The sequence below is a fragment of the Drosophila ficusphila genome, unplaced genomic scaffold, assembly GCF_018152265.1.
Source record: "Drosophila ficusphila isolate 14025-0441.05 unplaced genomic scaffold, ASM1815226v1 contig_607, whole genome shotgun sequence".
NCBI classification, from domain to species: Eukaryota; Metazoa; Arthropoda; class Insecta; order Diptera; family Drosophilidae; genus Drosophila; species Drosophila ficusphila.
The window spans coordinates 211570-237963 of NW_025064537.1; the positions used below are offsets into that span (position 1 = coordinate 211570).

The window sequence follows — 26394 nt, forward strand, 5'->3', positions numbered from 1 at the left end:
AAGGATCCCAACAAGAATTATTACATTTTAGCTTCGTTCGTCTTGCGTTTGTGCTTTCATGTGCTGCAACTTTTGCTGCATTTTAATAAATATGCAATCTAAAAACGCTTTCCACACAAACAAAGCCGCAATAACCACAGGGGCTCCAAGGGAAGGGGGAGGTGGGGGGTTGGGTGGATGGTGCGGTTTTGCTAGGTTTTCCTTCGGTTTTTCCATGGCTGCCAATGCCAAGAGTAAAGGCGTTAATTGCGCTCTCCCAGAGACGCAAAACGCTCAAGAGCGGCCAATAGAAAGCGAGACGACAGCCACATTATGTGGGATCCGTTCAGGCCAGGCCTTAATGGCATGAAAAGCGGCTCGTATGGGAAGGGGGGCGTCTGCAGTGGTTACACTTGCCACATTTTTAATTAGCGCTCTTAAAAGCTCATTGAATGGTCGAAAAAAAACCGAAGGAGGAAGAAAAACGAAACAAGCTGTCAGTTAGTTGTGAACGTATGTGTGTGTGTGTGTGGGGCATTAATGCATCAATGTGTGCGTGTGTGAAATGGCCGCATAATAGGAAACAGTCGAAAGGTCAAAAGGTAAAAGCTGAGAATCTCTCACTGCTGAATGTATTCCCTATTCAGAAAATTTTCAACCTGCAATCATTTTTATACCCTTGTGGAAGGTGTTTTCATTTCAGCCCCAAATTTCTAACTTTTCAAAAAAAAAAATAAAAATAAAGGTTACAGCTGGCATTGAAGAAGTTAAATATCTACATAAAATTAATATTCCCAAAACACAGCTCCACTTTTTTTCACCAAAACAAACATTATGTGTAGAATTTTTAAGATAGAATTTGTCACGATTCTTAAATTACGAAATCAGTTTCATTAATGTCACAAGGCATAAAATTATTAAAATCATGTATATATAAGCCTATTGCATTTTTATTTAAAAATGGTTTCTCATTTCCCTTCAGGGTTAACAAAGTGTCCTTGAAAGTAAACGGTTTTCTCATCGCGAATGACAAAGGCAAATGGATGATCGGCCTCGAACAAGACGAATCCCAGTTTAAAAGACTTCATAACTCCAACGGCAACTATTTTAAATGTTAAGTTAGTTGGCTTTAAGCTGCTGAGCAAACTAAAAAATACCTGTTGCAGCTGCTGCCTCGGCACCTTCTTCATTGACCTCTATGAAGGCCTTTTGCTTGACTTTGCTGATGTATATGCCTTCCTGATCCACTAAGTCTTTAAAGTCCGCAATTAGCTCAAATGCTTCTCTGATGCCCATCTATAAGTATAGATTAGTATAACAATACCGCATTTGCCGAAGAAAACCCACGTTCCGAAGAATATCACTTAGTTCTTTGGTGAATTCGATTTTGAATTTAGGCAGCTTCAGAACAACTTTTCTTTCCCTTAGGGAAACCGTTAATCCCGAGATTTGTTCCTCCAGTGCTTTGAGGCCATCCACTTTTTTGGGTAAATATATGACCATGTTGAGGCTTGAATTTTGAAAGGGAAGTTCGACGACTTGTACATCCAATGATTCTTCAAATCCGTATCTTAAGACAGCCTTTAGATTCATCATCTCGACAGGAACTCGTTTTTGGTCAGATACTCGGAAATCTTCCTTCTGTGTTTTGCCGGGGTCAAACTTATACTGCCATTGGCCTTTAAAGTAAATCGCGTTTAGGAGCATCACTAGACTACTTGACACATCATCCTCGGTAACTAATTTATCAATCTTTCTGCGAGTAGTTTCATTTACCCACTTGTTTACAATCGCTGCCGCCTGGGAGGGATCGTTTACGTTCAGGGATTTCGCTTCTGCCTTGAAGGATTCCCTAACCATCTCATTATACCCCGGATTAATACGGTAATTATCAACGACATATATGCGGTTCGCCAGGTAAAGAGTAGCTACTTTTTCGCGTCCTTCGATGTTTTCGATTAACTCATTGTATTTTTCAGCCACCGCCTTTCTATCCGAGGGCAGTTTAAGAGTGTTTTCGATTTCCCAGGCTGTCTTCCCTCCAGCTGCCAAATAGGTCATGGCAATGGCAATTTCAACCGACAGTGGCGAGGAAATAACATTTTCGTGAGAATGATTCCTTGCTAGTTGTAGGTAAAAATCATCCGTAAAGTGGCCAGACGCTCCTAAGACCAAGAAGAACAGACCTGCCAAAACAAATTATTTAATTCTTAAGTACAAAATTTGCTGATACTTACCGAAAATCATTTTAAAAGCTGTTTTGAATTAAATAAACCAATATAACCTGGCTTATATATGCACTGTTTGGTAACCGATTGGCTATGGAGATTCGCAACGGATTCGACAAAACCAAATATGTTTATGCCAAATTTTAAGATATACATCGTAGACAAATTTTTCTTTCTGAAAACGAATTCAACTCGGAATTTGAATTTATCAACTGCTTATTATTTAAATATATAAATAATTTCAATAAAATGACATGAGGTGTATCCTTCACTGCGTTGCAGACTTCTGGCCTAAATTATAATATGTGTCCCGTTGATCAACGGTGTCTCCTGTTTGTCCGCCGATTTACCGTTTGATCTCGATGCACTTGCCAGCTAGAGTCCAAGCTTCAGAGCGGCACCGTTATTTCGCATTCTCCCCGCTACGTGCCAATTCGAGGTCCAATATTTCCCGTTCAACATGGTTGTCTTCGTTATCTCCCGCACTTCAGCCTCCTCCGCTGTAGCTAGGCGCTGCTCTCCTGCACCTCGAATTGTGGGGAGTATTAAGCCTCCATTCACATATTCCCATTAAAAATATACTAAAGCGAAAGGTTTGTCAACCTATCGAATTTTTATTTTAAAGTGGCTTCTCATTTTGCCTCTGGGTTAACATAGTGACCTTGAAAGTAAATGGTATTCTCATCACGAATGACATAGGCAAACGGATGATCTGCAACGAATCTTTCAGAGGGTAGGGGCATGCTTATATACATACTGGTTTCAGCTACTGTTATTGAAAATGTTAAGTTAGAAACTTTGATTTGTTGAACAAACTAAAAAATACCTGTAACAGCCGCTGCCTCGGCACCTTCTTCATTGACCTCTATGAAGGCCTTTTGCTTGACTTTGCTGATATATACGCCGTCCTTATTCACTAAGTCAGTAAAGTTCGCTGCATCTTCCTCAAATGCTTTTTTGATGCCCATCTGTAGGAATAGATTAGTAAGACATTCTCGTATTTACCAAAGCACACCCACATTTTGAAGAATATCGCTTAGTTCTTTGGTGAATTCGATTTTGAATTTGGGGAGCTTCAGAAAAACTTTTGTCTTTATTAGGGAAACCGAAAATCCCGAGATTTGTTCCTCCAGTGCTTTAAGGCCTTCCACTTTTTTGGGTAAATAGATGACCATGTTGAGGCTTGAGTTGAGAAAGGGAAGCTCGACGACTTGTACATCTAATGATTCTACATAATCGTATCTTAAGTGAGTCTCTAGATTCATCATCTCGACAGGAACTCGTTTTTGGTCAGATACTCGGAAATCTTCCTTCTTAGTTTCGTCGGGGTTAAACTTATACTGCCATTGGCCTTTAAAGTAAATTGCGTTAAGGAGCATCGCCACTAGATCATTTGACACATCATCCTCGGTAACTAATTTATCAATCTTTCCGCGAGTAGTTTCATTTACCCAGTTGTTTACAATGGCTGCCGCCCGAGAGGGATCGTTTACGTTCAGGGATTTTGCTTCTGCCTTGAAGGAATCCTTAACCATCTCATTATACCCCGGATTAATACGGTATTTATCGACGACATATATACGGTTCGCCAGGTAAAGAGTAGCTACTTTTTCCCGTCCTTCGATGTTTTCGAGTAACTCCTTGTATTTTTTAGCCACCACCTTCCTATCCGAGGGCAGTTTAAGAGTTTTTTCGATTTCCTGGGCTGTTTCCCCCCCAGCTGCCAAATAGGTCATGGCAATGGCAATTTCAACCGACAGGGGCGAGGAAATAACATTTTCGTGAGAATGATTCCTTGCTAGTTGTAGGTACAAATCATCCGTAAAGTGGCCAGACGCTCCTAAGACCAAGAAGAAAAGACCTGCCAAAACTAATTATGTATTTTATTCTTGAGTACAAAATTATGTCCTACTTACCGAAAATCATTTTAACCGTTGCTTTGGATTAAATAAATCTTTCAGATTAGCTGCTTTATATATGCACAGTTTGTTAACCGATTGGCTATGGAGATTCGAAATGGATTCGATAAAATCAAATTTATTACGCCAAATATTTTGTTATCCGACAACATTATTTTTAAATGGATATAGTAAAAAACATTATGTAAATTATACATAAATTTAATTCAGACTTCGAATTCAATGCAATTATGTATATTATGTGTGAATTGCATAATCTCATGAATGTTTAATTGAAATCTTAAGCCTGAAGGTATACGTTCGATTCCAGCAACTGCTGTGAATTGGTCCTGGGCAATGTAAATTGTTTCCCACCGGGCAGGTGGCCTCGAAGAATGCCAATACCCGACTGAACGCCAACGAGTGGAAGATTCGAATGGACCACATCTCCGGCCAAAGAGGAGGAGGGCCAAGGAGGGTCTCGACTTTGCGATCGGTATCCTGTTGGCAGCGGCAATTGGTTTTAATTGGCTCTCACTCCATTATTCCTTCTTCTTTCTTTTATTGTTCATTCTAGTCCCGTTATCCTTCTTCAGCTGGCTTGATTGATCGGTTTCAATGTCCAACGATATCCCGTTGATCCATCCACGGTGTCTCCTGTTAGTCCGCCGATTTACCGTTTGATCTCGATGCACTTGCCAGCTAGAGTCCAAGGCCAAGAGCGGCACTGTTATTTCGCATTCTCCCCGCTACGTGCCAATTCGAGGTCCAATATTTCCCGTTCAACATGGTTGTCTTCGTTATCTCCCGCACTTCAGCTGCCTTCGCTGCTGCTAGACGCTGCTCTCCTGCACCCCAAATTGTGGGGAGTATTAGGCCTCCTTTCACATATTCCCATTAAAAAACATACTAAGGCGAAAAAGTTTTAAGGTTGTTAACCTGTTCAGTTTGTATTTTAAAATGGCTTCTCATTTTGCCTCTGGGTTAACATAGTGACCTTGAAAGTAAATTGTTTTTTCATCGCGAATGACATAGGCAAACGGATGATCTGCAACGAAAATTTCGGGGTTTGGGCGGACGCTCAAGCCGATGCCTCCAACTTCTGTTATTAAAAATTTTAAGTTAAAAACTAATTTGTTGAACAAATTAAAAAATACCTGTTACAGCCGCTGCCTCGGCACCTTCTTCATTGACCTCTATGAAGGCCTTTTGCTTGACTGTGCTGATATATACGCCGTCCTGATTCACTAAGTCCTTAAAGTCCGCATCAACCTCAAATGCTTTTTTGATGCCCATCTGTAGGAATAGATTAGTAAGACATTCTCGTATTTACCAAAGCACACCCACATTTTTAAGAATATCGCTTAGTTCTTTGGTGAATTCGATTTTGAATTTGGGGAGCTTCAGAAAAACTTCTCTCTCTCTTAGGAAAACCGATAATCCCGAGAATTGTTCCTCCAGTGCTTTGAGTCCATCCACTTTTTTGGGTAAATAGATGACCATGTTGAGGCTTGAGTTTAGAAAGGGAAGCTCGACGACTTGTACATCTAATGATCTTACATATCCGTATCTTAAGTCTGCTAATTGTCTCATCATCTCGACAGGAACTCGTTTTTGGTCAGATACTCGGAAATCTTCCTTCTTAGTTTTGACGGGGTTAAACTTATACTGCCATTGGCCTTTAAAGTAAATTGCGTTTAAGAGCATCGCCACTAGATCACCTGACACATCATCTTTGGTAACTAATTTATCAATCTTTCCGCGCGTGGTTTCATTTACCCACTTGTTTACAATCGCTGCCGCCTGGAAGCGATCGTTTACGTTCAGGGATTTCGCTTCTGCCTTGAAGGAATCCCTAACCATCTCATTATACCCCGGATTAATACGGAATCTATCGGCGACATATATGCGGTTCGCCAGGTAAAGAGTGGCTACTTTTTCGCGTCCTTCGATGTTTTCGATTAACTCATTGTATTTTTCAGCCACCGCCTTTCTATCCGAGGGCAGTTTAAGAGTGTTTTCGATTTCCCAGGCTGTCTTCCCTCCAGCTGCCAAATAGGTCATGGCAATGGCAATTTCAACCGACAGGGGCGAGGAAATAACATTTTCGTGAGAATGATTCCTTGCTAGTTGTAGGTACAAATCATCCGTAAAGTGGCCAGAAGCTCCTAAGACCAAGAAGAAAAGACCTGCCAAAACTAATTATGTATTTTATTCTTGAGTACAAAATTATGTCCTACTTACCGAAAATCATTTTAACCGTTGCTTTGGATTAAATAAATCTTTCAGATTAGCTGCTTTATATATGCACAGTTTGTTAACCGATTGGCTATGGAGATTCGCAATGGATTCGATAAAATCAAATTTTTACGCCAAATATTTTGTTATCCGACAACATAATTTTTGAATGGATATATTAGAAATCATTATATATATCTACATATTATACATAAATTTAATTCAGACTTCGAATTCAATGCAATTATATTTTATGTGAATAATCTCATGACTGTTTAATTGAAATCTTAAGCCTGAAGGTATACGTTCGATTCCAGAAACTGCTGTGAATTGGTCCTGGGCAATGTAAATTATTTCCCACTCGAAGAATGCCAATACCCGACTGAACGCCAACAAGTGGAAGATTCAAATAGACCACATCTCCGGCCAAAGAGAAGGAGGGCGGTGGGGTTGCGTGTGTGATCGGGGCCATAATGGCAGGTGGATTCTTCCAGAGTTGGGGCACTGAAATGCATAGAGAATTAGCCGGAGATGAGCGGTTGGCTGAAGGACGCGGTGCAGCCGAGGCACGTGTAAAAAGGGTGGCCAGATGTTGCATGGTTACCAGCTCACCGTTGAGTGGAGGCGACTGGGGGATGGGGAAGCCAACCCAAATTGCTGGTAAGCCTCATCCTCGAACTCTGCAATCACCCCTTCCCCGCTCCCTAATCCCTCCTCCATCGGTTGCCACACTCACACACACACACATCGTTAGGTTGCAGCTAAAAGCGAAATGCAACATTTATGGTTAAGCTCCCAAAATGGCCGCCAGTGTAAGAAGGACGGGATGAGCGGGCTTGCAACTTGGCGCGTTGATTGCTGCGGCCACACTTCCGGAGCCCCAGCTCGCAGCTCCCAGTTCCAGACAGAGATTGAGCATCCCGGGGATGATGGATGGATGGTTGGATGGCCCGAGGAGCAGGTAAATATCCTAGGACACTCGACCATTGCAGAACCAATTAGCCGGAGAGCACTGGGGATTTAATGAGGGGAGAGAGGTTTTCATACATCTGTGATCGCAGTTAACTAAATGGCCAACAAGATGTAAATGCGGTTTATTAGTTCACTTTCGGAAAAACTTCGTTTTGCATCTTGAAACAAAGTTCGTTTTGCATCTTGAAACAAAGTTTATAAAACTCTATATTAGATACAAATTAATATTTATTTGTGTCAATTATTTGAAATAACGAAATTCAAAAGTAAGATGGTAAGTTAACCTGTGTATAAAATATAATACCTTTGCTAGTAATAGAATAATTATTATTTTATTTATCTCATATAAATGGTATTAAAATTTACCAAGCTGAGAAGCAATATTGCAAATTTACTTCCTCTTCCGAAAATATAAAAAGGCAAACACCAATTAGATTGTTATTTTTCAAAGGAAAGAAGAGGAACCCAAAAGACACCCAGATTCCAATTAAAATCTATTTAAATTATTAGCCCACCCTTGCGCATCTCACTCCCCCAAGGAAATCCAGCCCGATGATGTTTATTGTTTTTCACTTTTTATGCACTTCACTGAACTTTGACTAAAATTGTTCCAACGTAACTATGTGTGTGTGTGTTGGTTTATTGTGTGTGGAAGCCCAGGATGCTGGCGAGGAACAGTCGATTTGAAGTGAAGTGTAGATAATCCCCTGACAACAGCAGTTAACAGGCAACGATTACTTGGCAACAAGTCAATTACGACTCAACTGGAGTCGTGCCGATCCTAGAATGGTTCTCGAGACCCCCATCCAGCCGGCTGGTTACAGCGATAACCGACTTGGACTTGGGAGCCCAATAAATTCCTTGACCGGCCAGTCGAACTCCTGCCTCCGTTGGTCGAAAGCCCGGGAATCCCCTTTAATGCGCTAACTAATTGACCGGGGCCATACGGGCAAAATGGGAGGGCAAAAAACTGGGGTTGGGTGTTCCTGAGTTGGCAGCGTTATCGCCAAGTGGCAATCGCGTGTAATCTGCCAGGCAGCTTCCCTCCAGAGCCACTAAAAACTAAGGCTCCTCGAAGGGGTATAGAACTATAAAAAAGGGATATACTCGTTTCTTCCAATGTCAGTTGGAGTTTTAAAAAATCAATAGTCTTTTACATATGTAATTAGTAATTTCAAGAAGTTATAAAATTAATATTATATAAAAAACCAATAGGATTATTAGAATTATTTTTATTATGAATTATTAAAATAAGTTCTAATTTTAAAAGAACATTAAAAGCCAACAGCATTGCTACAATTTGGTAGCTCTTAACAGTGATAATACATTTATTTAAATCTATTTTAAAACATGTGAAATTATTGTATTTATTTTCCACCTTTAAAGTAGTTCAAATTTCAGAGGGTATCAATAAGTTCGATTTTGACCCAATCAAATAACCAACTGCTTAGCACAAAATACTTTGGCGAAATTTTTACAACACTTTTATTGCCTTTCGAATGGAAGTGAGAAATAAGGCGGAGGTCAAGATTTGGCTGGCTTTGCGATTTCAGTTATGCGGTTTCAAAATTCAATTAAAAGCCAACATAACACTTCCCTTGTCGTCTTGAGCTCTGCCCTCCTTCGATTTTCCACTTTTCGCCGAGTTTGGAGAGCTGAACTCACCAAGATAAGACAAGAATAATTGAAACAAAAGGGGAAATTGTGAGTCCAGTGAGTAAGCTGCCAAGAAAGTAGTTTCGTTGTTGTCGATGGGTTTTATCAGTGCGACAAGCCATGCCAAAACTTGAAGGAGCAATTTCAGATGCCATTGGTTTGAGTTCGACAGAGCTTGATCATGACTATCATTATTTGTTTTGTTATATAAGTTGCAGTTGGCCAATAATAAAAAGTAAGAAGGTAAAAAATAAAGAAAGACGTAGGTTAATTTAAACAAGAGCAAATGTTAGCAAAACTTTGCGTCTAAATTCTTGGCTGTAAATTTTAATTGTTAGCTTTGGTTCACTAAGAAGATCTTTCAAAATAAATAATGGACCGATTTCTTGAAATTCGATGTACCTTCAATGTACACTGAATTTTTTGATTTAAAGTTAAGCTATACAGATAAGTAAAAAAGGTATACAATTGAACCATTTGGCAATCGTTTCTGTAAGAAAGTTTTTTAAAAACATATTCAACAAAAATTAATATAAGAATACTGTTTGTAAAGGCAAAAGAAAAATTGTGACAAAAGAATTGAAAGATAAAGTATTGTTTTTGTGCCTTTACCCCGAATTTTAATTCGGTTCAACGCTCACCCTCCCCCTATCGACAGAGGTATTTAATACTGTTATTTTTTTGCATGACGTGCTGAAAATTTGTCTGGCAAATGTTCGGCTAGGAATCATTCAGGCGGCTCCAAACAAACAGACAGAAAAACAATGCGGCAAATGCCGGGCAAAGAAAGATTTCATGGGCGAGGAAAACGGGGGGGCGTGGCAAAGGGATCGAGCTGGCAGAGGAGCTCAGTTGGGCTCACTCGCTTGGCTGCATTTGCATATTTTGTTGCGAATTGCTCGGCTGGCTGCTAATAGGAAAATGCGACACATAGGCAAGAGAATTGTGCAGAGGCGCACTCAGAGGGGTTTTTGAGGGGCTTTAAGAACCTTACAAGATTTAAAATGTAAGGAAAAATTGATTTACAATTTATTTTGGCGTTATTTGCATTCATTAAACTCTGCCAATAATTTTAATAGAAAAAAATTTTATTGTTATTATTCATCCATTTAATAAAAAAAAAACAAGTCAGGCTTAAATGTACTAAACTACCAAGAAACTATTCAATGTTTTGATATTTCATTTATTATTCATTTATTGATTTGCAAACAAAATGTGTTAAATTCAAAAATAGATTGTTTTATATGTATTAGAATCAAAACCCCCCTATAATATACAAATATTTGGTTCTAAATGGGGAGTTGGGGAAGAAGGACAAATAGTGCAACAAAGGGGGGCAGATGGAGTGTGCGTGTCGGCACGTGTTTGTTTTGCATGTCTAATGCCTTTGAACTCGTTGCTGCAGCAGGAAAATATGTATGTCAAATGCTTAATCAGCCGCACTTGCACTCACACAATCACACCACTCCTCCTCCCTCTCTCTCTCTCTCTCTCTCTGCTACGGTTTCCCTCTAGCTCACACATACAGACACGGAAGGAATCCAAAGTAGACGGACGCAAACAAAGAAAGGAGCAAGGCGAGCATGCATAAATATTTCAATAGCATACATTTCGGCTACGTGCTCCGAGTCCATCTCCGGATTCAGATCCTGGACTTAGAAGCAAACTCCCAAAAATCTATACGTGTTTCTGCATCTACGAACAGCAGCGGTTAAAATAATTGCACTCTAATTGAATAATAACCTGCAGTGGAGTATATCCAATTGCTCGATTTTGATCCCTAACATGTACTTTAAAAATGTTATGCATTTGGATTTAAGAAAACTCGGATTATAAATCACAAAAAAACATTCGTTTGTATACTAAAATGAATAAATTCATTATTATTATTGTCTTGAATTTGTAGACCACGTGGATGTTCTCTCACTATTTCCATTTTTATATTTAAAAATTTTAAAATGAAATAAAATTTAATTCTATAATTTTTTGTAACCAAAACCATACTTTAAAAAGTAAAAATGCTATATTTCTTGAGAGTTGTTTTGTGGCATAAAAGTTGAACCGGAAGTGTATGAGTGAGTGCATATGCGTACTCTCTACTGCGCTTTATTTAACGTGAATAATTGAATCTCCTTTGGCCTTTAACTCGGAGCCTGACAATGAAAGGCAGGAAAACTTTCCGGATTTTGCAGTTCATTGAGCCCATGAAGTGCAAGCAGCAGGAAATACACATTCGATTTGTTCAGAAATTCGATATATAAGAAATAAAGGAACGAAAAATAATGAAAAATACAAATTATTATGAGTACTGAAACTGGGAAAAAAAGGTAAACTTTTTTGTATTAAATTATTCTTTAAAAGCTTTAACGACTTACATCTTTCTATTCAAGTTAAAACTGTACAAATAAGTGTATTTTTTTTTCCTATTTAACACAATGCTCCCTGGCTCAAGTTAAACCATTTATTTTTTCTGTAAATTTAATTATCCCCACTTCAACTTCAGCTCAATCAGTTAAGCAGCCGTTGGCGAAAGTTTCCCAATCAGTTTCAACGCCGAGTAAATCTTAAAGAAGATTTCAGCCTTGATTCGATTACTTAAACGTTCTGCGAAATCTATGGCCACGACAAACAATTAAAACGCTTTGCCAGCATGACAGGCCATCCGAGGGTTTGGGGAAATCGCTGGTGGGAAAAGCGGTCGAGAAAAGCGTGCACCCCACACACTCTATTAAAAATAGCACCAAGGAAAATGCCGGGAAATTGTTGTACTTCGGGTGTTTCTATGCGAGGCGGAGATAAAGTTTCGGTCTCAAAGTATTTGGAAACTCATTTTGCTTAGCAGCGATTGTTGTTGCTTTTCCCCTGGCTCGGCTTTTGGTGTAATTTCGTTGTCATTAAGTTGGCATTATAACAAAATGCCTTTTCAATCACTTTTGACTAAATGCACTGTCTACGAGCTGGAGAGCTCCCTTTCATTCGTTCATTCCACCCACTTACCCCCCTGCCACCCCCTCAAGGACGCGCTCCACCAAGTTTCGGCAATTTTTCGACAGGGATAAGTAAGCACAACAATGCCGGCAAGCAGGAACAGAAACAGGACCAAGGCGACGACCAGGATGCGAGAAAACCACAAAGTTTAAAAAAGACATAAAAAGTGCCGCTCGACACTCAAAAAATTAATTTATCTGAAATCACTTCTAAAGATTTTAGAACATTATCAAACTTTTTATTCTACAAAAATTCGCTGTATTACAAATTGTATTCAATATCCATGTAACAACTCTACCTATAATTGTTTTTTTAATTTTCGGTTATAAAATTCATTTTAAATTTGGTGCTTTGTAAGGAAATGTTATCAAAAATGTTTCTTTTGGACTTTACTTTCTAATTCCCTCAATTTTACCTTGTTATCTCCAAGAACCATTTTCTCTGCGTGTGCCTTACTTTATTTTAAAGAAAAAAAACGCGTTGGTTGGGGTTGGGAGTAGGTAGCAGCGCAGTAAATTTCAAGCGTTTCATCAATGTCACTGTAAAAGGACTCCTCGTCCTGGCCCACGCATATCCTTTTGTATTTAAAATGTTTGCCTGCCTTTGCCTGATGAACACAGAACACAGCCAAAAGTTTCTTTTTCTCTCTGCTCGCAACAATTTCATTATCTGCGGACGGGCGTTGAGGGAAAGTGGGGGAAAGTGAGTGATAGGGCAGTTGTTGTGTGACAGGCGACACGCCGCAGCAAGTGGCAAAGGACTTTCTCTTCCACTTCCCCTTCCCCTTACCCTCCCCATCCCCCTTCGTGCTCCTCCCTTTTCCTCCTCTTCCCTTTCCACTCGCTCAAAGAAGCGAGCAAATTTTTATGGCACAAACTTTTTCATAGCATTTTTCAGAGCATACATTAAGGCGCTGATTCATGTGTGCACGGTACAAACTGAATTGACTGCTCTCCCTTTTTTTTACAAAACACTCTTTTTTTTAGATCAGTTAAAAAACTGAAATATTAAGGAATTTATCAATTTTATTTGGTATTTAATAAAGTATTAAATTTTCTTTGATAAAAGTTCAACATTATCGGTTTATGACAAACATTTGCTTATCGCATGATTTTGTTCAATGAATTTCTATTTTTTGATAGATTATATAAAAACTCATATTTAACTTTAATACATATTTAATACTTTAAAGATAGAAAACGCTGAAAAAGTCGGTGATTTAATAAAAACAACTCCTTTAATTATAATATATTAAAATTGAGCACACGCACAACATTTTAACACACAGTTTTTATATTATGTATATATATTTTTTTCTATAGGAGTTTATGTAGGACCTTCCCTTTTTGTTCTGGCTTACTGTACAAAAGGAAAGAGGGCGTGACTGCAGCCATAATGCGGCGTTAATACGGCCAGCAGTTGGTGGCTCATTCCCATCCGAAAAGTAAAGAAAAACAGGCGCTCGGAAAAGAAAAGCATCCTGCGGCGAATTTGCATAGGCTTAATTTAAATTCCCTTAAACAGCAGCCCGATATGTCTCCGCCTTTGTGTGTGTGTGTGAGTGTAGATAGGCCCGAAAAGGACAATGATCAGCGGACCTTTTTTCCACCGAAAAACTTGGCCAAGTCGAAACCGAAACCGAAGTTTAGCCAAAAGAAACGTGGAAAATCAGAGAAAACAAGGCAAAAAAGGGTTGCACCCTCAAGTTTGGCAAATAACTGCAGGCGAGCTGGGGAAACTCACACATACACCAGAAAAGGATATGCCAGGGGACACTGAGGACCTTTAAGCGGTGACATAACAAAATCAAAAGGATTTTGCGTATAAGTTGCAAATTAAGTTGCCCTCGCTCTTGTTCCCACGCCCCCATTTCCATTTGTTCGTGTCCTTGTTTCGCCTCAATCTTCCCTTTCTCATCCTGGATTTTCCGTTGCGTTTCCAACTTCATCATCTTATGTGCTTATGATATCCCTTTGGCCCTGCGGCCAAAGAACAACAGCCAGAAACAACAATAACAAGCAGTGAAACATGTCCTTGGCCTCGGCACACGCTTCCTGTTTGGGTTAAACTTGTCAGCGATTGCGGTGAGTTGGGGCCAAGGGCTAAGGATTGGGTGCTGAGACTTTAAATTAACAGATGAGATATCGGGAAAAAGTTTCAAGGGGCCAAGTTGAACGACACGATCATATCTGTGCAAGACAAATAAATCCTTTTTATGAACACAACTTTGATGGACTTGAGTGTTTGTCGACTACAAAATAGTTATATAACGATTAGACATGAAGAATGTAGATAAAACCTTAATAAATCTCTCTTATAAATATTAGTTGTTTTATATTAAATGACTTACCAGAGTTCGATGTATCGGAAGGGTATATCTACATTTATATTTCTCAAACTTGAATTGTATCTATTAAATATATGCTTATCATCAAAAATCAACATATTTTGTGAAGTTCCAAAAATAAAATTTATTTTTTTATATGAGTATTCTGCAATAAGTATAATTGGGATAAGGCCAAGATATTTCATTTATTGTCACGTATTCTACATTTTTTCATTAATGTAAGCGACTTTAATAACCGTTTGGGCGTATATATATGTTACTTTGCTTTTTATTTCTAAACATTGTCTCGTGTAATTTTTCTATATACATTCATTTTGTGTAGGTTACTTGAATCAAATGAAAGCAAAATAATTGCCAAAACATAGCCCAACTCGAACTGTCACATTACATAATCCCAACCAGCTTTTCCAAGGGAATTTCTCGGAAATTCATATTTATGGCATTCAGTCGATTTTGCAAGCATGCTTGTATTTTGTACATACCATGCCTGGAAAAAAGGCGCTCGACAAAGCGGCTTAAAAATGTGGAAGGGGGACAAGGACTCTGGCAAAGGGTAACGAGTGGCGCCGAGCTTATCTAACCATTCCAATATCGTGTGGCCGTTAGCCTCTGTCCCGAAAAGAAATCCTTTAATTGAGTGCACACTTAGGCCAAGCAGCAGACGGAAAAGGAAAAAAGACACTCACCCACACAGCCACACACTCACACTCACACTCCTTGCCAAAAAAAAGGGATGGGGTAGAGTCCTTGCCGCCTGACTGCCGCCTTTTTATGCGCTTTTAGCGCCATTATCCTTTTACGATTATCGCCGCTAAAGCGAATTGACTGTTTGACGTTCAATTGAAATTTTGCATTAAAGCTCAATGGCTTAACCCCTTCAAATTATGCAATAAGTCCCCAGGACCCCCAGTCGCAGTGTTCGCCCCCCGCCCACTTTTGGTCCTGCGAAACTCCGCCATCAGCAACGCAATCCCAAGCTGAGCCCAAGCAGCTTTCAGCTCGCAAACTCGCAAATGGCAAATGGTTCAGGGACACGAAGGGGCCCGCAAAAGGCGTCTAACGCGGGAAGGGGGAGGGGGATGGCAGAATGGCAGGATGGCAGGATGCGGAGCAAGGATGCTCGGCTGCTCAGAGATCCAGAGCGATGCCAACGGAACGGAACGGAGCGAGCATCGAATGGCAGCCAATTAGCGCGCATTGCTCATACGCCACGTTTGTCATGGCAGCCAGACGCCCACACACACAGACACAGACACACACTCTCTCACACACACTCCCGCATATAAACGCTCGTGAGCACACGCACACATGTGCAGCAGCTCGACACACACTCCAAAAACTGGATATCCATTCAATTTACATAGGTTTGTATGCTAGATATAAAATTTATTTTAAGATCAAAAAGATCGATTTTATTGATTGTTGTTTTTGAATTTCTGTAATGTATTCAAATATTTTGTAAAATAATAATAAATTGGGTACTGAATGTATATATAAATTTAAAAAGCACGAAAAAAGCTTAATGATCTCAATGTTTTTATGAATTATAACAAATTTAGATGTTTTTTAATAAAAAATATTTAATGTTAATAAAAACATATTCAGTTTTTCTACATAATAGCGATGAATGCGTTTAAGATACTTCAATGAAATTATAGTTAATGGTAGGTATACAATATTCTTTGAATCATTTTCAATATGTTAATTATCAGTATTATTAAAATTAAAATGTTGTACAATTTTTCATTTAGTTTTTAAATATTTCTTGGTTATGCAACTGCCATGAAATCCTTGATCAACTGATTGCTCATGGCTCTTACTTTTTCTCGCAGTGCTGGCCCTTCGCATAGCGGAAACGGAAGTTGTAAGGGGATTTTCAATTTGCAATTGAACTGATTCTGATTTTTTGGCTTGCTTCTTTTGCTGGGCGCTCATTTTATGGCTGACTTGGCTTGCCGTAGTGGGAGTGCAGAGGACCGGGCTGCGGAAATGTAATCATCGCAATCCACCGAGTTGGGGCAGCCAAAGGAAAGCAGCGGAGGCGAGGTGGCGACTTGTACATATATACTTACATTTAATTTCCACTAATTGAATCGAAATCGATCTTTCGCTCCCTTGCTGCGGAAAAAAGCCCTTCAGAGGGCCTTGACGTTTGCTTTTTGGATTTGCGGCCGTCGGAGGTGTGAGCCGGGAAATTCAGTTGGTTTTCGGGGCGTGGCCGCTTTTGGCGCATTAACAAACTTTCCCTATAAATCAACGAAATTTTTTATAATCTCTTTTTGGTCTCACCACCCCTACGAATCTGCGAAAAGGATTAACTGCGGGGAAAATGCGAATGGCAAAGGACCAGACGAACGGAAAGGTGGCGGAAAATTTCGAATCAGGCGGCAGACATTGCACCATTTTGGCTTCTAATGAGCAAAACGCGTCAGTGGGTAAATGACTTTTCACCGACTAGGAAATTATCGCGATAAGTTGAGGGAAATAATCACTCGATAATCGCAATGAATGGTACGGGTTTTATAGGGTTTCCTTCTGCAGGAAAATGTGAGTCGAATTTAGATTAAGTGATATGGCTTTGGCAAAGCTTTATTTTGTTAGCTATTAGTGATAAAATCAAATCGTTTTGACAGCAAATAGTTTTGAACGGAAAAAAATACAGAACATTCAAAATAACAAAAACTCAGTAATTCAATTAATTTTAAGAAAAGCATTTATTTTGTTCTTAAAGACAGAACATTAAAATTTTATAAACTCTGTACATATTTATTTTATACAGCAATTTTAAATCATTTATATGCTACTTTTTAGAAAAAGTTAAAACGTTTAACCATAAATACCTTTCTTATACAATTTAAAACAGTTTTAATGAAATAAATATTTTTGGAAACACTTAAAATTTGTTGGCCAGAAATATAAAGTGATTTATACAATAACAAAGACTGTTGGTATTAATATTCCTCGGCGTAATCCTCAATCTCCCGAAACGTTGACAGGATGGTATCGTAGAGCTTGTCCATTATCTCCAGCACAGCCGTTTCGCCCAACTTAGGATCGATGAACTTCATCATGGAGAGGTCGTAGAGAAGGTTGGCGGCCCTCGTCCGGATCAGTCCCCAGGTGACCCTCGCCTCATTGCTGGCCGTATTCCGTACAGCCACGATGGCGGCATCGTGGAAGGCCATCATGTTCTTCAGCATGCTGTTGGTCTTGAAGAACGGACAGAAGGCGTCGTACTCGCTGTAGGAGTTCTGTTGCAGGAAGTCGTCCTTCAGCATCTTGGCCACCTCGAGCGTGATCTTGTCCTCCTCGTTCAGCGACGACTTGCCCACCAGCTGAACGATCTCGGCCAGGTCGTCCTCCTCCTGCAGCACCTGCTTGGCCTTGGCCCTCAGCTGGGTGAACTCCGGATTGGTCTCCTCGTAGTAGGTGTCCAGGGTGCGCATGTACTTCGAGTAGGATTGCAGCCAGTTCACCGATGGAAAGTGCTTCCTCTGGGCCAGTTTCTTGTCCAGGCCCCAAAACACCTGGACAATGCTCAACGTGGCGGAGGTCACGGGATCGGAGAAGTCACCGCCGGGAGGCGACACTGCACCCACAATCGAAACGGATCCACTTCGGTCCGGACTCCCCAGGCACCTGACCAATCCGGCTCTCTCGTAGAAGGAGGCCAATCGGGCTCCCAAATACGCCGGATAGCCAGCATCAGCCGGCATCTCCGCCAGTCGTCCGGAGATCTCGCGAAGCGCCTCTGCCCAACGGGAAGTGGAGTCGGCCATCATGGACACATGGTAGCCCATGTCGCGGAAGTATTCCGACAGGGTAATCCCCGTGTAGATGGAGGCCTCTCTCGCTGCCACCGGCATGTTGGAGGTGTTGGCCACCAGGGCGGTGCGCTTCATAATCGACTCCATGGTCCCGTTGACTTCCACCTCCAGTTGGGGGAAGTCCCGGAGCACCTCGGACATCTCGTTGCCTCGCTCTCCGCAGCCCACGTAGATTATCACATCTGAGTTGGAGTATTTAGATAGCGACTGGAACAATAAATAATAGAGGAATTAAAGGTAACTAATTACATTGTTCATACAGAAAGATGAATATAGTTGGGGGCACAAACTATTAGGCCTTATAAAATATTTTGTCCATTCAACCTATTTAATTTTTTTCGAAACTTTCATTGTTTGGATTAAAATATAATATTTTGCCATCACAGCTTGTTTATTTTGAATATTGAATTAAAATATAAATATGCAATGCAAAATTTAAATTTTGCTGCCATTAAACTAGGACAAAGCTATAAAATAAGCTAAGACATATTAATAATTATGCATTAATATGATACATCATTCCATTATGATTGCATACAAAAAGTTTATTATTATTTACAATTTTCTTAAATACATTGGGTTGAAAATTTATTGAACCGATATGATTTTATGATGACGTTTTAATAACTTTTCATAAAATAACACAAATTAATTATTAAAAAGAACCAAATTGTTTTCGGTTTAAAAATAGATAGAATTTTATTTTTTGCTCAAATACTTCAAAATTACGAAGTATGCTTACAAAAAAGATAAAGCCCACAACACATAGAAGTACATTTAAGAATTTTTTGAAAACCCATAACCTACAATAACAAACAATATAGTAAAACTTATAATATTTTACCTGCGAGATGACAGTTTTTCCGCAGCCAAAGGCTCCCGGAATGGCAGTTGTTCCTCCCTGGACGCATGGAAAGAAGGCGTCGAGGACCCGTTGGCCAGTCAGCAGGGGAGAAGTGCTGGGCAGCTTGTCCTCCACAGGACGACACCTTCGCACTGGCCACACCTGGAGCATTGTGTGCCGAGTGACCTCGTCGTTGAACTCCGTCTCCACGATGACATCCTCCACGCAATAGTTTCCTGGAGGAGCCAGCCACTTGAGGCGACCTTTGCACTTCGGTGGCAACATCAGTCGGTGGTCGTGCATCATGCTGTTCTCGAAAACCGATCCGTAGATATCCCCGCCGGTGACCAAATCATCAATCTTGATTTTGGCCGGGGTAAAGGAGTACGAAATGTTCCTGGGCAAGGCGGGCACATCGATTCCCTTGGGCACGTAGATGGAATTGGTCAGCTCGTTGATGGTTCTCAGGGGTCGTTGGATGCCATCGAAGATGCTGCCCATAATGCCGGGACCCAGTTCCACGGAGAGTGGCTTGCCCGTTTGGAACACCGGATCCCCGACACTCACACCCGAGGTGTCCTCGTACACCTGGATGGTGGCCATGTCGCCCTCCAGCCGGATTATTTCACCCACCAGCTGGCAATGGCCCACGCGAACCAGCTCGTACATGGCTGCTCCGGCCATTTCCTCGGCATTCACCACTGGACCGGAGACCCCAAAGATTCTACCCTTGTGCGGCTCCTCTTCATACTCGTCGTAGTCATCTTCTATGTCACCGCTATACGTGTGCGATCCTATCACCTTTTCGTTTACGTAGCCAGAATCCTCGTTCTTGGGTGTATCCATTGTTATGTGCGCGTTCTTGGTGGAATGAGTGGATCGCAGTGAGGTACGTCGCCGGCTCTTTGAACCTTCAGCATCTAGATCATCATTCTTGTTCTCATCCGTGACCTCATCCATGACCGCATTCTGAGCGTCCTCATTTACAGCACGGTCAACTTGGTTAGGATTCACTATAGAAGAACGTTGAGATTCAGGTTCAGGTTCCGGTTGAAGTTGAGGTTGAGGTTGAGGAGGACGACAGGTACAAGTGTGGCAAGTGCATTTCTTTGATTTGGGCAAAACCTGCGTCTGCGGTTTCTGCTGCACCTCCGGGACCCATGAGTCCGAAATCCGGGATTCGGACCCACTGGGTGTGGTGCTGGTGTTCGAGGTGAGCGGGGCAATCCATGGTTCCTTTTTCTTATCCATTTCGATTAAAAAAGAACAATTTTAACTTTACGTATTACTAATTTTGATTATTTTGTCAGTTATAGAAAGGAAAAAGTGATATGATGATTGCAAAACAACAAACTATATCTTCCTTATTCGGTGTCAATAAAATTAAAATTTAATTTGATGAGCAAAAATTATTCGTTGTATCAAGACAAATTTTTTGTATAAATTGTTGAACTTATGACTAATTGCAAACGGTTAAAAGCTTGATGTATAATTCAAATGTGTAAAAGTAAATATTTAGTAAAACTTTAAAGATGTATTGTCTTAATAAACCTTGCTTTATTGATGTTAAGCCTATATATTTTTAAATTGAGTTGATTCCGTAAAACCTTCCATAAGTGTTTTTATCGACTTTAAAATATTGGAATAGTAATACAATGTAGTTAGCAGTTCGTTGGTAGAAAAGTACAAAGGTAATCCCATAGCCGTACAAAAATGAATAATTTTTCTTTGTTTGAAGACAGTGAACTCGACTTTCAATTACATTAAATGTATTTGTTGTTGCACTTTATTCGTACATTTAATATTTCATACTTTAAATATTTACATAAATTTAACAAACAAACAGGGAGAAAACATGACTTTTTCACAAATAAACAAGAATTTCCATTCATTAAACAATAATACTATTTATGCATGCATTTGTATTTGTGTCTTTTATGTATGTGTTTTGTGTGTGTGTGTGCGCCAGTGTCCGTGTACTTTTATTCAAGTGTGTGTGCGTTTTTTATTGCTGTTGTTGATGTTGTTATTTTGTTGTTGTAAATAGAAGTACATAGCAGGACGTTGTAGTTGTTGCTGATGCCTTGAGCAGCCCCTATTTGGGGGGCGGAGGGGGCGTGGTTAGAGGAAGTATTAACCGCAGGCCGGAATGTTTACATCTCTCGCTGGCACCAAAGAAGTTTGTGGAATTTGTTGGACTTTCGTTATTCATCGAATGCAGCACGGAATTGTTGGTGTTTGATTAGGCTTTTTCGGATGGTTTTTGACTGCTTTCATTTTTAAAAGTTAACTATATAACAAATATAAGATTAGAGTGTAAAAGTAGGGCCGACGCGGTCTCTAGTCCTCCAGATTCCTGAAGGCCTGCTGCAGGTCCTCGTGCAGCTGCTCGAAGTCAGCCTTGATCTTGGCCTCACCATCCTTAACAGGGTCCTAAAATGGATCACAAAATATAATTAAAACCCGTAGTTATGGATACAAATTATGTAGGGAAACGCACCTTGAACTTCATGGACGACAGCTGGTACATAATGTTGCCCATAGCCTCACGGATCACGTTCCAGGTGATCTTGTTCTCGGACTGGGCCGTCGACTCCACAGAGTGGCGGGCCAGGTCGTAGAAGTCGATGATGTTCTTCAGCATGCCGACGGTCTTGTAGAACGGGCAGAAGCGATCGTACGAGGAGTAGGAGTTCTGCTGCAGGAAATCGTCCTTCAGCAGCTTGGCCACCTCAAGCGTGATCTTGTCGGTTTCGGCCAGGGAGGCCTTGCCGACCAGCTGCACGATTTCGGAGAGGTCCTCCTCCTCCTGCAGGATCTCCTTGACCTTGGTACGCAGGGGCACAAACTCGGGGAAGTTCTTGTCATAGAAATCGTCCAAAGCGCGCATGTACTTCGAGTACGAAATCAGCCAGTTGATCGAGGGGAAGTGCTTGCGCTGGGCCAGCTTCTTGTCCAGACCCCAGAACACCTGCACGATACCCAGAGTGGCGGAGGTCACGGGATCGGAGAAGTCACCACCAGGGGGCGACACAGCACCGACAATGGACACGGATCCCTCGCGCTCGGGGTTACCCAAGCACTTGACGCGACCGGCACGCTCGTAGAAGGAGGCCAGACGGGCACCCAAGTAGGCTGGGTAGCCGGAATCGGCGGGCATCTCAGCCAGACGACCCGAAATCTCACGCAGAGCCTCGGCCCAACGGGAGGTGGAGTCAGCCATCATGGACACGTTGTAACCCATATCACGGAAGTACTCGGATAGAGTGATACCAGTGTAGATGGAGGCCTCACGGGCAGCCACAGGCATGTTGGAGGTATTGGCAACCAAAGCGGTACGCTTCATGATGGACTCGGTCACGCCGTCGATCTCCACGGACAGCTCGGGGAAGTCACGCAGTACCTCAGACATCTCGTTACCACGCTCGCCGCAACCGACGTAGATGATGACATCGGAGTTGGAGTACTTGGACAGGGCCTAAGGGCAGTAATGATTCGTTATAAGGGATTCTTCTTTAAAGACTAGAGTTTATGAGTCCTTACCTGCGAGATCACAGTCTTGCCGCAACCGAAGGCTCCGGGAATGGCGGTGGTGCCGCCCTGGACGCAGGGGAAGAGCGAGTCGAGGACACGCTGTCCGGTGAGCAGGGGATGGTTGGCGGGCAGCTTCTCGGTCACGGGACGGGGCTGACGCACGGGCCACACCTGCAACATGGTGTGCTTGGTGATCTCGCCGTCGAATTCCGTCTCCAGGACGACATCGTCGACTTTGTAGTTGCCGGAGGGGGCGATGTAGCGCACTGTACCCTTGGCGCGGGGGTTCACGATCATCTTGTGCTTGACCAGGGTGTTCTCGTGCACCAGACCGTACAGGTCACCTCCGGTGATGTGGGAGCCGACCTTCACGTTCAAGGGGTTGAACTCCCAGCTGGCCACGCGCGACAAACTGGGCACGTTCACACCCTTGGGAATGTAGATGGACTCGGTCAGCTCGTTGATGTCCTTCAGGGGACGCTGGATACCGTCAAAGATGCTGCCCATGATGCCGGGTCCCAGCTCCACGGAGAGGGGCTTGCCGGTACGCAGGACGGGATCGCCCACGGTGACGCCGGAGGTTTCCTCGTACACCTGGATGGTGGCCATGTCGCCTTCCAGACGGATGATCTCGCCCACCAGCTCGTAGTAGCCGACGCGGACCAACTCGTACATAGCCGATCCAGACATGGCCTCGGCGGTGACGACTGGAAAGGAGGGTTAATCGGATTAGAGGGATTAGATTTTATATGCTATATACTAGTTTTCTATGTCTTGTATTCCAGTTAGAACTGCACGATGTATACATTATTGATATACTTTATGGAAGGAAATTTACCACGTTTAACAACAATTTTTTAATTATATAGTAAACTTTATTTATATAATAAAAGGATTTTATTAATTGTTGAGTGGATACAAATATAGTTTCTCAATATTATTACAATAAAACTTCTGATAATTTTGACTAGGAATTGTAGCATAGAAATATAATATGTACTTTAATAAACCAATTACCAAATAATAATTTGTTATTTGATGAAGCAATCAAGGTTGAATTGCTAAACAATGGAATTTACACATTTCACATGCTTGATTTAGTGTACATATGTAGGTTATGAAAAACACTACATATATTTAAAAAAATAATTAACTTCTTACCAGGACCAGAGACAGCGAACACACGTCCATATTTGGACTCACGCTCCTCATCATCGAAACGCTTAAGGTTGGACATTTTGCTTTATTCTGTTTCTACAACTGCAAGGAAAAATATGAAAAGAAAATTAAAAAATGCTGGCGGGAGAAGGGCAGAGATAAAGGTGAAAAATTTCTTATCACTAATTGCTAGTTGGCTCTTCTGTCAGCTGACAAAAAAACAGGTGTACTAGTGCCTCTCTCTACGATTTCCAGGTTAAGTTTGCAAAGTATTTATTGCTGCTGCTTAAATTATGATTTAAGGTTATAAATGATTTCCATTTTACTACTACTTTTAACTGATTTCATTAATTTTTAACTCCCCCTCTTCGATAATACGGCGTATAACTTTAAAAAGCAGAGCTTTCGTTTCACGTGACAGAGCTTTGAAAGTTCGAAAAAGAGTAATTTGCTTAACTAATCGCTAAATAAATAAAAAATAACTGTGTAAATGCACGCACAAACAGACAAATTGAGCTAACAAATGTAACTGAAACGTTTGTTTTTGAAAATATGCGGGTTTTAGTTTTTATCTAACTAAAAAAAAACAAGAGAACTCAAATAACAAGAGGGAGAGAGAGAAAGAGAGTAACTCTTCGCTCTCTCCATTCGAGTTCGAATATTTGACAATTGCTTTTGACGTTGATCACAAGACTACTGTCATTGCCGTCAGCTGACGAGCGAAAAAAAGAGGGTAAGGAAAAAAGTAAGAAAAAAATCTTAGGACCGCCTTGAGTCGCCGTCTCCATATTGGTTTTTCCTAACCAGAGAACCCAAAATCCCAACTTCTGTTTCGAACTTCGAAATACGATTGAGCGAGAGAGAGGCGGCGATCACAAGACTTGCGGTGCGACAGAGACGGAACGAACACGGGGAAGGGGGTCAGCTGACAAGGCAAAATAATTTTCCACGCGCAAATTTTCACGTTCTTCAACCGCACTTTTCTGAACTCCGTTTAAAAACTAATCAATATTTGAGTTTTTTGTTATTCGCTTTTGATTGAGTGTGTACTGCAGTTATTATCTAACACAGTTGCAGTCTGAGTGCGTGTTTTCGCTCTCCGCTTTGATCAATGCTTCGTCACTTTTTTGGGGGCGATTTCAAGGCGGCTTCCAATGCCGCTTTCTTTTATTTATTACAATCGTTTAGAAAATGTGTGTTTAAAAACGTTTTTTATCTTTAATTATCGGGCTGGGTGTGAAAGGTGGGTGCTTACTTCGAACGAGTGATTGCTGCCTTTTTTCCAACTGACTTTTTCCGACTGAGCCACAGAAATAAAACGTCGACGCTCGCTGTTCGCTGTTCGAAAAGCTCCCAACAGCGATTCGATTTAGCCCCAACCGATCGCGAGCTTTTCACCGCGAGTTTTTAAGCGAAGTTGTGAGCTGAATATCGAATACAAGCAGAGCTTTCATCAATCGAAATGCCTCAGCGAGAGAGGGGAGTGCGAGGGAGATGGAGCTATAGAAATTTTAAGAGAGAAGGTAGGGGGTCACACTGGAAGAAGTTCGTGGGCTGTTTATAAAGTTCTTAAATGGGGTTTTTTTTTTTTTAAGAAACGGAGTAGCAAGAGTATACAACTGTACGAAAGTTATTTTCTTTTTATATTCTATATTTAAAAGACTTATGTTTTTAAAATATAAAAAATAATAACATTGCATTAGTTTATACGTGTATTTATTTGTATTATAAGAGAAAACAGACTTTAATTTGTAATATAAATGCAATGCGTACGAGAAAAACAAACGATTTTGAAAATCAAAATATTCTTGCTAAAATCATTTTTAAAAGTTTTGTATAAAACAAATTTTAAAGCTTTTGAAAACATTCTGAGCCGCAGCCGAAAAAAAAACGTCGGTGCTCGCCGTTCGAAAGGCTCCCGACAGCGATTCGATTTCGCCCCAACCGATCGCGAGCTTTCTATCGCGAATTTTCAAGCGAAGTTGTGAGCTAAATATCGAATACGTGCCAAGCTTTTTTTAATTGAAATACGTGAGCGAGAGGGAAAGTGAGAGAGAATGATCGGGAGAGAAGGTGGGGTTACACTCGAAGAAGTTCGAGGGTTGATACGAAAGTTTTTAGGGTGGTATTTAGGTACCTGTATACATGCTGAAATTCAATGTATTCTTTTTAACATCACAAATATAAATATTTGTTTATAAATATACATATAAAACATATATGTAAATATTACTTTACCAATATTATTGGAAAGAACAATATTAAATTTGTATTGTAAATGTAATATTTTCAGAAAAATCAATATTGAGTAGAACACGAAAAAAAATTAAAAAAAAACAATTTGGAAAAGCTAAAATATTAGGTTAAAATGAAAAACACAAAGGGATAACATTTTGTAAACATTGGCTGTCGTCTAACCAAAATTTCCTAAAAGGATATCTGAAAACATATTCCGTCAAAGGATTTGTTTGTAAGCTGTGAAATTGAAAAAAAATAAATTGGTCAACTGACAAGTTCTTAGATACATAATTATAATAAGTTACTTTAATAACAAAATCGTTTCAATTAAAACTTGCATCTATGATTGTTCCATGGCGAAAATGCCTACAACTCAATTGGCCATCAATTAATTATATAAGCTATTAGTGCACAATTTAAATGCTCTGAAATGCAATTTTAAATTAATCAATACGTGTTTATTCTCTGAGCGAGGGTCGCCCAATAC

The 26394-nt window shown here is 40.7% G+C and overlaps 5 protein-coding genes across 5 annotated transcripts; all 5 read right to left on the reverse strand.

Annotated features, from left to right (window-relative positions):
• Positions 1–911: 911 nt before the first annotated feature.
• LOC108101388 (serine protease inhibitor 42Dd-like) lies at positions 912–2259 on the reverse strand. Its single transcript, XM_017205706.2, has 4 exons — positions 2217–2259; positions 1327–2165; positions 1137–1275; positions 912–1081 (listed from the first exon to the last, which is right to left on the reverse strand). The coding sequence occupies exons 1-4, from the start codon at positions 2224–2226 to the stop codon at positions 948–950; spliced, it is 1122 nt and encodes a 373-aa protein (XP_017061195.2). The 5' UTR covers positions 2227–2259; the 3' UTR covers positions 912–947.
• A 542-nt stretch (positions 2260–2801) lies between these two features.
• LOC108101386 (serine protease inhibitor 42Dd-like) lies at positions 2802–4219 on the reverse strand. Its single transcript, XM_017205704.2, has 4 exons — positions 4124–4219; positions 3227–4068; positions 3034–3175; positions 2802–2976 (listed from the first exon to the last, which is right to left on the reverse strand). The coding sequence occupies exons 1-4, from the start codon at positions 4131–4133 to the stop codon at positions 2840–2842; spliced, it is 1131 nt and encodes a 376-aa protein (XP_017061193.1). The 5' UTR covers positions 4134–4219; the 3' UTR covers positions 2802–2839.
• Positions 4220–5028: 809 nt separating this feature from the next.
• LOC108101387 (serine protease inhibitor 42Dd-like) lies at positions 5029–6387 on the reverse strand. The gene is made up of 4 exons (XM_017205705.2): positions 6350–6387; positions 5453–6294; positions 5263–5401; positions 5029–5207 (listed from the first exon to the last, which is right to left on the reverse strand). The coding sequence occupies exons 1-4, from the start codon at positions 6357–6359 to the stop codon at positions 5074–5076; spliced, it is 1125 nt and encodes a 374-aa protein (XP_017061194.1). The 5' UTR covers positions 6360–6387; the 3' UTR covers positions 5029–5073.
• A 10764-nt stretch (positions 6388–17151) lies between these two features.
• LOC108101379 (V-type proton ATPase catalytic subunit A) lies at positions 17152–20295 on the reverse strand. Its single transcript, XM_017205696.2, has 2 exons — positions 18978–20295; positions 17152–18340 (listed from the first exon to the last, which is right to left on the reverse strand). The coding sequence occupies exons 1-2, from the start codon at positions 20226–20228 to the stop codon at positions 17258–17260; spliced, it is 2334 nt and encodes a 777-aa protein (XP_017061185.1). The 5' UTR covers positions 20229–20295; the 3' UTR covers positions 17152–17257.
• Positions 20296–20735: 440 nt separating this feature from the next.
• Positions 20736–25038, reverse strand: LOC108101380 (V-type proton ATPase catalytic subunit A). Its single transcript, XM_017205697.2, has 5 exons — positions 24925–25038; positions 23673–23771; positions 22521–23218; positions 21478–22455; positions 20736–21410 (listed from the first exon to the last, which is right to left on the reverse strand). Exons 2-5 carry the CDS (start codon positions 23746–23748, stop codon positions 21318–21320), a joined length of 1845 nt encoding a protein of 614 aa, XP_017061186.1. The 5' UTR covers positions 23749–23771; positions 24925–25038; the 3' UTR covers positions 20736–21317.
• Positions 25039–26394: the final 1356 nt, after the last annotated feature.

Excerpts from the sequence above, each read along its gene's own strand:
- LOC108101388 (XM_017205706.2), bottom strand. Across the intron at positions 1,276-1,326 it reads TAAGTGATATTCTTCGGAAC|ATGGGCATCAGAGAAGCATT; the intron begins GTGGGTTTTCTT and ends CTATACTTATAG. Across the intron at positions 1,082-1,136 it reads CGAGGCAGCAGCTGCAACAG|TTGCCGTTGGAGTTATGAAG; the intron begins GTATTTTTTAGT and ends CATTTAAAATAG.
- LOC108101386 (XM_017205704.2), bottom strand. Across the intron at positions 3,176-3,226 it reads TAAGCGATATTCTTCAAAAT|ATGGGCATCAAAAAAGCATT; the intron begins GTGGGTGTGCTT and ends CTATTCCTACAG. Across the intron at positions 2,977-3,033 it reads CGAGGCAGCGGCTGTTACAG|TAGCTGAAACCAGTATGTAT; the intron begins GTATTTTTTAGT and ends TTTCAATAACAG.
- LOC108101387 (XM_017205705.2), bottom strand. Across the intron at positions 5,402-5,452 it reads TAAGCGATATTCTTAAAAAT|ATGGGCATCAAAAAAGCATT; the intron begins GTGGGTGTGCTT and ends CTATTCCTACAG. Across the intron at positions 5,208-5,262 it reads CGAGGCAGCGGCTGTAACAG|AAGTTGGAGGCATCGGCTTG; the intron begins GTATTTTTTAAT and ends TTTTAATAACAG.
- LOC108101379 (XM_017205696.2), bottom strand. The coding sequence starts at position 20,228 with ATGGATAAGAAAAAGGAACCATGGATTGCCCCGCTCACCTCGAACACC. Across the intron at positions 18,341-18,977 it reads GAAAAACTGTCATCTCGCAG|TCGCTATCTAAATACTCCAA; the intron begins GTAAAATATTAT and ends TTATTGTTCCAG.
- LOC108101380 (XM_017205697.2), bottom strand. The coding sequence starts at position 23,748 with ATGTCCAACCTTAAGCGTTTCGATGATGAGGAGCGTGAGTCCAAATAT. Across the intron at positions 23,219-23,672 it reads GTTCGCTGTCTCTGGTCCTG|TCGTCACCGCCGAGGCCATG; the intron begins GTAAGAAGTTAA and ends CCTCCTTTCCAG. Across the intron at positions 21,411-21,477 it reads TGTCGTCCATGAAGTTCAAG|GACCCTGTTAAGGATGGTGA; the intron begins GTGCGTTTCCCT and ends GATCCATTTTAG.